Below are 10,664 nucleotides of genomic sequence, written 5' to 3'. Positions count from 1 at the left end.
GATAACGAAAATACTTGGGAAAGGTAAAGATAAAGGACTCGAAGTAAATGCTTTAAGTTTTGAGAAAGTACTAGAAATGAGGACTTGGCGAAATGTAAATGCAAAGTAAAAGTGATGATAAATTACTGAAAAGTAAGGACAATTCGACAAAATAAAAGGCGGTGAATAACTTTAATTTAAATAATTGGTATGAAAAATATAACATGAACGAAACTTATGGTGTTCTTCATACATACATTTTAGCGTAAAAACTCTTTTCTCTCGCTCCGGTACTTCGAGTGTATTTTGTGAATTTCTGTATATCTGTTTGAACACCACTGAATCTAAAACTAAGACCCCTATATATAGAAATTCGATCCTAACGGCCTTTACACATATGACTGCCACGTTCGCCATTCTCAAGCGTTGCATATCTCAGATGTTTCCACATGTTGGCTTGACGAAACAGCTTTGTTTGAATTTCAAATAATTCCCGCTTGAAGCTTCGACTCTGTGAACGCCTATGTCGAAGAGAGCTTTATGGAAACCCAAAAACTCTTCTAAGTCCCAGGCTTCGACAGCGAAGAATTGTTCACCCACGAAAAGAATTAAACAGCTTCGACACAACCATCTTTTACTTATTCTCCAAAACATAATATTTCCAAAGACCTTCAGCTATCTGTCGAAATCCCCAACTAAGATATAGTTGAATATAATCTTAATGATGATTCAGTTTAATTTAACTATCATTGAAATTACTCCATGGTTTAGATAATGAGTCACTAAAGACTAATTAGTTATTTATATTCAAGGTCTAAGTGACACCTTCAATTTTGGAGTTGCCAACATAAATGTTATCAGTAGAATTACATACAAAGTTTCTAATGTTAAGTATAATTTTAAATTTCTTAAAACTATTCCTAGAAATGAAACATGTATTGTCGAGGTAAACCTTAATAGATCTAATGTTCTCACCCCTACAATTCTTACTACTTCTGAAATTATAGAGAAACTTCCTCAAGAATGAATATTACAAGATGTGGTTAAATCTGACAATATTGAGGTTAGATCTATAAGAGATGTTATTCAGGATGTTAATTGATCAATTAGGATTATGATGAATAGAAATCAATCCTTTCGTTACCATTAGTCTAGCAGTATTGGATCTACATCCAGTGGGAACAGGTTTCATCGGCAGACAAGCTATTTTGGTTCGCAAAGCTTGCACTTTTCGACGAATGCTCCTTTATGCTTTAGCCGATAGGGAGCGATGAGGTAAAGCATGAAGGAGCTGTTACAGAATAAGGTATTAAACATTATGTAGATTCGATCATTAGAGTTAATCTTGCAGGAGTAAAATTTGCTCATACGATCCCTCAACCAATTTACTCGAAGAAGACTTCTAGGCCACCTTCTCCAACCGAGTCTCAAATTTTAGGAGTTGTTACAAAAGAAGAACCCTTTGTCATAGACAAAACCTGAATTAGAGCTGATTTTGAGGTTGTTTACATTTTAGAAAAAAGAAATTGGTATTTCTTGAGTTTTTCTAAAGAACAAACTCAATGTTATTTGCAGAAGTTCTATAAATTTTTAGAAGACCATGATGTTAATATCTATTTATTTACATGGTTTGAATTACTATGTTTAGAAGAAGAAATAGAAAATCCTTTGCTATTAAGATATACTTAAATGTCAATATTAGAATAAGTACTAAATGGAAGACTGCTAAAAAATAAATTATGGAGTCAATCCATCCACCTCTAAAAGCTATCAAAATTACCCCTTCTAAAAAACATAAAAATAGAGGCTTCGCCCTTTAAATCTATAGTCAATCCTATAGAATAAAAAAAGACATTAATAATCTGCATAATCAGATAAATTACTTAAACCAAATCCTACACACTATGTCCCAACAATTAAACATAATAGAAAACTCTATTCGTTAATTAAAGGATGCCAAAGACTTTAAATTAGACCCTACCCGACCTATATATCAATATCATGCTCTTTCTAACCAAAAGTTGAAAGAAATGAGTCTAGGTCGTGATAAGACAGAAGCTTTAATCATCAAGTTAAAGATCTTAAATATTGAAAATTATTCAGGAGAGATAAATACTTTATATCGAGAATAAGAATATGATAATATGGTGAGCAAATTAGATGGAAAAACCCTAGGCCTAAAACTAGGAACTACTATCCTAGACCTTCATTTACTGATGTGTAATTTGAAGAAAGAAGTAGTTTTGTTGAAAATAGTTATTTAGGAGAGTCCATTGTCGAATGGAACATCGAGGGTGCTTCTGAACAATAAGTGTTAGATACAATACAAAATATGACTATGACTGCTACAACATTTAAACTCAAAGTAAATACTTACAAACATACTAAAGAAATATTAATTATGGGCTTTATAGGGAAGTTAAAAGTATGGTGGGATAATCTCTTTAATCCTGAAGATAAGACCCAAATTGATTAAGCTATCAAATTAGAATCCAATGAAAAAATTTGTGATACAACTCTCTTATATGCTACTACCAAGTTCTTTGTAGGAGAACCTCTAAAGTTTCAACAAAGGGCAACAAGTCAATTACTAAAATTCTACTGTCCAACCATGTCTGATTATAGGTGATATATAAATATGTTTCTATATAAATTTTATCTTATGTTAAATGGTGTAGCAGATTACTAAAAAGAAAGATTTATTAGTGGTTTGCCTAAATTATTTACTGAAAATGTAAAAACTAATAGTATGCAACACTTAAATGAAAATATCCCTTATCAATTTTTAATCATAGAAGAACTATCCAATTATGTTATTGAAACTGGTATAGAGATCTGTACTAGAAGTTACAAACTAAAATTAAAAATGAAAAGATTAGTAATAAATATGAAATGGGTTCATTTTGCGAATAATATGGAGTTACTATTTTAAGAGCTTCGAGTAACCTAAGAGTAAAAGATCTATTAGTAAAGATAGAAAAAATTTCCGTTACCATAAAAAAAACAACCTTATAAAGATAACTTTGAATTTTATAAAAAGTCCTAAAAAAAGCATGGTAAGAAACCTTACCAAAAAATCCCCTAATAAACTCAAAGATGACGATGTTAAATGTTATAAGTGTCGTTGTTTTGGCCATTATATATACTAATAAATATAAGGTTTAAAACAAAATTAATCAATTAGAAATTTTAAACATTTTAGAAGAGTTGAAAGAAAACTTGATTACTACGTTAAAAAACTCACTTTTAAATTCCGCCGAAGATAAAAACTCTTTATCTTATGAAGAATCCTCTTATAAAAAAACTCTATTTGTATTTTTTCAAATTTGTTAATTTGATATATTTTCTCATAAGAAGATTCTTTATAAGACGAAGAGCTCTCATTTTCATCTGAATTTGACATTATATTTTTTAATGTAGTATTTTTTTTTTCAACTATTTTAAAATATTTAAATTTTCTAACTCAATTCAACCCACGCATTTATGATTTTACCCATACCAACCTAATAATATCATACATCATTAATTTACTTCATCCAAATTGATATACAAGTATGAATTGAGTCATATTTTGATCAAATTCAAACCAAACTAATCTATTTATACCTTAGAGGTGAGTATAATTTAACTAATTTAAGAAATTCAAATTTGTTGTCATTAGAATAATTTTTTGTCTGCACAAGAGAATAATTTGCACTTTTATATATATATATATATATATATATATATATATATATATATATATATATATATATATATATATATATATATATATATATATATATATATATATATATATATATATATATATATATATATAATTTGCTATATGTCGGCACTTGCAAGTTGGCGGTAGTATAAAATACGCGGACTTATAAATCAGAATCCAGAATAAATAAAAATATCCGATAATGTTAGAGACTAAACCAAAGACTCCTCGTCCTCAATCAAGCGAAAAAGGAGATTGAGATCTAGTGGTAACTGGTAAGGTACAAAAGCCTGTCAATAGTATACTATGATTATTCTATAAATAAATAAAAATTCATGTCGATGGCCCTAAAATCTACATAATCTAGCGTTATTTTTTGTATTGGTATTGGCGCATTTTCTATGACCCCTTTCTCTCTCCATATCTAGTTTCATCACACGTCATTCATCTCATGTGACCCCCTTTTTGTACACACCACACACACACAACACTACACTCTCTCTTCCTTTTCTCTATTTCTCTCTTCACGATCCTTTCCCTCCTTCACTGGACTTCGTTCATCGAATCCGTATGGAGTCTCTGGAAATTCCTCGTCTCCTTCTCCATCACCATCCCCATCCCCGGGCATCTTCATCTCCAACTCCATCTCGACCTCTTTCCAATTCAAGATTCTTGCCGCAATTGGTTTTCCCTTCTAACCTCAAAAAAGCTACTAAAAATGCCACTCTGCGATCAATTTCCGGTGACACTGACGGCGGTTCCCCCGCTTCACCGGAAGGACCTGTTTCCTTTGAAGATGATGAAATTCAACAACGTGATGAGGATAGGGCTCTCTTGTTGTCTAGAGAGATGGATGATTTTGGCTCTCTTGTTGGATTTCGCTTGGCTACTACTGACTCTGGTTTGCCTTTTGCATTTTCACTTTTTGAAATTCTCACTATTTTCATATGCATTATTACCGTGTAATTGAAATTCTTTTGCTTGACTTATTCTAATTAGGTATTAGGTATTGTGGATTTGAATCAATGCTAATATTGTGCTATTGTTATGATTTTTGATTTGTTACAAAGAGTTTATGAGATTAGTATATGTAGGGAAAACTACTACTGACACTCCACGGGGTTTAAGGAGTGATGAAGTTGAAGAACCGGAGGATAAAAATGTAGGAGAAGATAAGGCTCAGACTAGAGTGTCTCACAACATTGTTTTTGTTACATCCGAAGCTGCGCCGTATTCTAAAACTGGCGGACTTGCAGATGTTTGTGGTTCTTTGCCAATAGCGTTGGCAGGTCGTGGACACCGTGTTATGGTTATCTCTCCTAGATACCAACATGGTACTGCTGCAGATAAGAAGTTTTCTGGTGCAGTTGATCTTGATAGAAATATCAAGGTATTTTGCTTTGGTGCCGCTCAAGAAGTTGGCTTTTACCATGAGTATAGGGAAGGGGTTGATTGGGTAAGAACCTCCTATGCCTTGTCTTATTTCCTTTTTGTTCTAGGCATTTGCCTGTTACTTTTGGATTTGATTTTTTGCATCTTAGCATCTAATTGGTGTCTCTGTGGTTGATGATAATCAGTTCTGTACTGCATTGCTGTTTTTAGGTATTTGTGGATCACCCTTCATTCCATAGACCAGGTAATCCTTATGGGGACAAGATTGGGACTTTTGCAGATAATCAGGTATATTCTTACTTCTACCTTTGGTGCTAGATTAGCATTCTACTTCCATCTCTGATATATGATTAATAATAAATTTCCCTCTCATTTGGTTTTACAGTTTCGGTTCACTTTACTTTCCCATGCAGCATGTGAAGCGCCATTGGTGCTTCCATTGGGAGGTTTCACTTATGGAGAAAAATGTCTGTTCCTCGTTAATGATTGGCATGCCAGCCTAGTTTCAGTGTATGCATAGCTACCTTTAAATTTCATTTTTCCTCCTCGTGCCATGTAGATTTTCACATTTTAAATTTCATTTAAAGCTTCTTGTGATTTGTCTGAGTTGACACCACCTTACTAAGGACGAGCACTGGTATTGTATTGCAGACTTTTGGCAGCTAAGTATCGTCCGTATGGGGTATATAAGGATGCACGTAGTATATTAGTGATTCACAATATTGCACACCAGGTAAATTAATTCATTTTTTATTTATGTATTTAACTTTTTGAAGGTGTCGCTAAGCAATAGCAATTCATAATAGTATGCTTTTGATGCCTAGCATCTTTAAGTTGTTTAGTCTTGTTAAATCAGCAAAGAAGCTGATAAATTTATATGTTAGGGAGTGGAACCTGCAATTACATATGGCAATTTGGGGCTGCCTCATGAATGGTATGGAGCACTGGGATGGGTGTTCCCTACATGGGCGAGGACACATGCTCTTGACACAGGCGAAGCTGTCAATTTTCTAAAAGGCGCCATTGTTACAGCTGATCGGATAGTAACAGTAAGCAAGGTATTTATACTTTATATTACTTATTTTGCTTCATATTGTTTTATCTAGTTAGATTTTGGGTATTTTTAAATTACTCCAAATTCTTTCCGTTCCTCGTAGTGGATACTCAATTTACAAATTTTAAAATCACCCACCAAATATTAAAAGCTAGAATCACATTGTTATAACTTACAATACCTATTGGTTTTAGTATATTGACAATCTCTGGAAAAGAGAAGTGGCTTGTAACAACCTTGCGTTGACCGGTAATATAATAGCAATGATAAAAGGCATAGAATAAGTAACCAAACACAAAGTGTATGTTTGGATAGAGTATTTTAGAAGAGAAGGTTATGAAGGACTGTGTCTATATTTTGTTATATATTTGAAAGTTTTCAAAATTGAAATAATAATATGATAGATGGTGATGTAAATTTTAATCATACTAAATTCATGTTTAAAAATATTTTATAGCTTCTTTAATTTAGAAAATAAAAATAAGCACACTCCTCCCCTCCAAAATTCTCCATCCAAATATGGCCTAAGTGGGGTTTTGGAATCCGTAAGCAGAGGTTCCAGACCCCAAATTTTGGCGGGTACCTTTCTTTTTTCAGGTTTAATAGAATTTCCAGTTTGTATGTGTGTTATTGTATGGAATTCTTAGAGACCTTTGTCCCTTTTCCAGGGCTATTCATGGGAGATAACAACTAATGAAGGTGGATTCGGTCTACATGAAATATTACGCGATAGAAAAAGTATTCTCAACGGTAAGTTTTTCAACATGATTTTTTTGTTCATACATTTTCAAGCTCTTACCATGGAATGTTTAATATGGTTTATGTATTTTTAAGTTGATAAATGTTTATACTCATCCCCTTCGGGAAAAATGCACATCTTCAATAAAGTTCTAGATCAAATTTGGTTGTTGTGTTCGTGGTAAATATTGATATTGGATGATTTGAGTATCTCAATAATGCTATTAATTTCAGCAATAATAGTAGGCTGACTTGGAAATTAGGATCGCTCAAAAAATTCAGAACACCAATTCCTTCTGATCCTGTTATCAATTCTTCTTTTAAGAAAAAGAAAAGCTTATGTAACGTACAATTTTGTGCAGTCGCACCTCTGTTTTGATTAATTGTTAATTGCCATGTTGTATTCATATGGAGTGGCAATTAGCAGACTTTGGATTTTGCACATGAAACTTTGATTGAATGTTAGTTCCCATGTTGTGTGAATGTATGAATTGATTTTGGGACTATTCAAGCATAAACATAGTGGTGGAGAGATTAATCAACAAACAAAAAACAGACAAAGTTGCCTACTCTGGTGTTTTCCGAAGTTGATGGAGGATAATTGCTAGGATATTGTTAGTTCTTTACTGAAAGATGCACTTTGATGCTCAAACTTGTAATGGTTTTATTGTTGATTAGGGATCACTAATGGAATTGATGTTACCGAATGGGACCCATCATCTGATGAACATCTTGCTAGCAACTACTCTGCTGACGACCTTTCTGGGAAGGTGGTTTTAGTCTTTTGCTGTATCACCTGTCCTTTATATCTTAAGCTGAACTTTTCTTACCCTAATCATCTGTAATGGACAGGTGAAATGTAAGGTTGCCTTGCAGAAGGAATTGGGTCTTCCAGTGAGGCCTGACTGTCCGATGGTAAGTGCATGTTATCTATATGGTAAAGTTCTTTCTCACTCTTTCTTTTATTGATCGAGGCTGAAACTTGTAGATTGGATTTGTTGGAAGACTTGATTACCAGAAAGGTATTGAGCTGATTCGTGTGGCAATTCCAGAGCTTATGCAAGATGATGTTCAGTTTGTAAGTGATTTGTAAATTAGTTTTATAAATATATTTGCTGTGCCAAATAATTAAGTCCTTGGTTTCCTGGTCCTATCTGCAATCTGTGACCACTCTTAGGGTCTCATATCATTTAGGGTTTGATAATACCATTTGAGAGTATATTTGGTAAATATTATAAGAATATATATTCTGAGGAATATATTGTGTTTGTAGCCTTATTTTATATTCTAGCCTCTAAATATTTTTCCGTTTATTAGGTAATGCTTGGTTCAGGAAATCCTATTTATGAAGATTGGATGAGAGCAACGGAGTCAATTTATAAAGATAAATTCCGTGGTTGGGTTGGATTTAATGTTCCAGTATCTCATAGAATAACTGCAGGGTAAATCCATAATTTATGTATATCTTCTATTGAACAATTGCAGGGTCTTTCAAAAAATGATTGCGGTTCTAATGTTTCTACATCAATTATTCTTTTTTAATTTATTCCTTCTATGATCAGCTGTGATATACTGTTAATGCCATCAACATTCGAGCCATGTGGACTAAATCAGTTGTATGCAATGAGATATGGAACTATACCAGTGGTTCATGAAACCGGGGGACTAAGAGTAAGTCAAGAAATTATGAAGTAGTCCACTAATTCAATATTATTTCTTTGTGTTGACGCCTTTGATTTTGTTGTTTTACAGGATACAGTTCAAAATTTTAATCCATTTGCTGTAGGAAGCAATGCCGAAGGATGCAATGCTGAAGGCACAGGGTATGTAGCTCGTGAACTTGGATTTCTTTCCTTTTTAAGTATTTAATTGTCGCTTTTTATTAATGAACTTTAGTACCTGACAACTCTAAATAACAGTTAATTTTGTTTTGTTTGACATTGTTTTAAATTTCATTAACAGATGGACATTTACTCCGTTGACAAAGGAGAGCATGTTAGTGGTAAGCACAACTTACTTATAAGCATGCTTTAGGGGTGCCTTTATATTTCAATATATAAATTTTTTGTCTCTTTCTCTTTTACAAATACTTGTGGACACCTCTTCCTTGTTGTCTTTCACTGTCATCTTTACTGTGGTTGTCGAACGATTTCGTCAGGCTCTAAGATACGCCATTCAAACGCTTAACGAACACAAGTCTTCATGGGAGGGATTAATGAAAAGAGGTATGACGAGAGATTACACGTGGGAAAACGCCGCCACTCAATACGAGCAAATTATTGAGTGGGCATTCATGGATCCGCCCTATTGCTGAAAGCAGAAATGAAGTTGGCACAAAGCATCAAAGATCTACACAAGGTTTTCCTTCAATATCAAGGCTCGAACGAGAATAATGGTAATTGTGACCGATTGATAACAGGAAAGTGGCCTTGAGACCAGCTGCTTGCTGTAATTTTTACCATTAAACACAATTTTTTCCTACCATTTGTTGAGGGGTGCAGAGCAAACAATATATACTACCCTTGTTGGTCTGTCTGTATTCTATGATAGGTGAATAAAATCAGGTAAGTAGTCCTCTAGAATATTTTTTATATTTATTGTAGTACCACGTTGTTTGTAACTATGTATGAAGCAATGGTGAATGTTACTGGATACAATCTTGAGTTTTGGTTCATCTATAAAAAATTGCAAGAAGTCCATTTTTTTAGTTCACAAGGATTTTATTCTGATGTGACGAAGATGTGACATGAATGTTAGCATAGATGGAGAAAATGAGAATATATTATGGATGTTGGCGAGGAGGGACTTGCTGGTGTAAGATTTGGTTTGTGTTTGTACCTTGATGTGATAAATCATCATCTTTAATCCACAAAGTTTTTACTATTGCTTTAATAAAATTAAGTATCCAAACATATGTTAGGTTTCAACCAGAGAGTTGGTTCGGTATGTCATAGAAAATAATAATTGAGAATTTTGTATGTTTTTATTTAATGATTCCTACATCTTTCTAGAAACGACAGCCACACAGTTTTTAGACTTTTTAAATAAAAGATCAATCTTAGAAGATACTTAAACAAGAATAACACCGATATTTTTATATTAATTCGATATATTGTCCTTGTTGCTTATTCTATTTCTAATATCTCCGCTCATGTTTTTTATTTTTCATTTATATTCCATACTAAGTGTTTGATATAATGACTACAAGATTACAAATGTTCTATGAACTTATGAAACTAAGAAATCTTTTATTTTTTTAATGCTTTTTACATAATCTCAATTTTTCATTTTTTAAAAGTATCAAGCGTCTCGATTTTTAGATAATTCAATTCTCGATATTTAGATAATTCAATTTCCTTAAATTTCTCTGATATCAATTGAGCTCATATCAAAGCATTTTAAAAAATTATTTCATAATAATGGATTATCTATCCATCTTTTATTCTTGGATCTGGTTATCCAAAAACTTTAAATAAATTTGAATATTCAATTCAATTTCAATCGAATATTAATGTAGCTCACATTCATGTAAAATTAATAATCTAATACACCCTAAAGTATCAAATTTATTTAACACATAATTGAGTTTATTAGGTGAAGATTAATGTAAGTTTATGACATCATTTTTCTAAATATCACATAATTAAAGTTTAAAGAAAAGCGGTAACTTTGATGAGATATCTAAGACATGTTATTATCAGCATTGTAATGCAACAACCTTTTTACGAAAGAGAAATATGATACACGAATTATATAAAACTTCAAGTTGTTATTTGATAATAACAAACAACA

The 10,664-nt window shown here is 32.5% G+C and overlaps 1 protein-coding gene across 1 annotated transcript; it reads left to right on the top strand.

Annotated features, from left to right (window-relative positions):
- The first annotated feature begins 3,897 nt into the window (after positions 1-3,897).
- On the top strand, positions 3,898-9,579 carry LOC127081869 (starch synthase 1, chloroplastic/amyloplastic). The gene is made up of 15 exons (XM_051022097.1): positions 3,898-4,589; positions 4,783-5,144; positions 5,291-5,368; positions 5,466-5,590; positions 5,732-5,813; positions 5,965-6,138; positions 6,803-6,884; positions 7,551-7,642; positions 7,725-7,787; positions 7,861-7,950; positions 8,190-8,314; positions 8,435-8,543; positions 8,625-8,695; positions 8,835-8,874; positions 9,031-9,579. The coding sequence occupies exons 1-15, from the start codon at positions 4,259-4,261 to the stop codon at positions 9,184-9,186; spliced, it is 1,980 nt and encodes a 659-aa protein (XP_050878054.1). The 5' UTR covers positions 3,898-4,258; the 3' UTR covers positions 9,187-9,579.
- The last annotated feature ends 1,085 nt before the right edge of the window (positions 9,580-10,664 follow it).

Source organism: Lathyrus oleraceus, chromosome 5 (genome assembly GCF_024323335.1).
Source record: "Lathyrus oleraceus cultivar Zhongwan6 chromosome 5, CAAS_Psat_ZW6_1.0, whole genome shotgun sequence".
Classification (NCBI taxonomy): Eukaryota; Viridiplantae; Streptophyta; class Magnoliopsida; order Fabales; family Fabaceae; genus Lathyrus; species Lathyrus oleraceus.
This window is presented reverse-complemented; position numbering and strand designations above follow the sequence as displayed.

Excerpts from the sequence above, each read along its gene's own strand:
- LOC127081869 (XM_051022097.1), top strand. The coding sequence starts at position 4,259 with ATGGAGTCTCTGGAAATTCCTCGTCTCCTTCTCCATCACCATCCCCAT. Across the intron at positions 5,591-5,731 it reads CATGCCAGCCTAGTTTCAGT|ACTTTTGGCAGCTAAGTATC; the intron begins GTATGCATAGCT and ends ATTGTATTGCAG. Across the intron at positions 8,875-9,030 it reads CAAAGGAGAGCATGTTAGTG|GCTCTAAGATACGCCATTCA; the intron begins GTAAGCACAACT and ends CGATTTCGTCAG.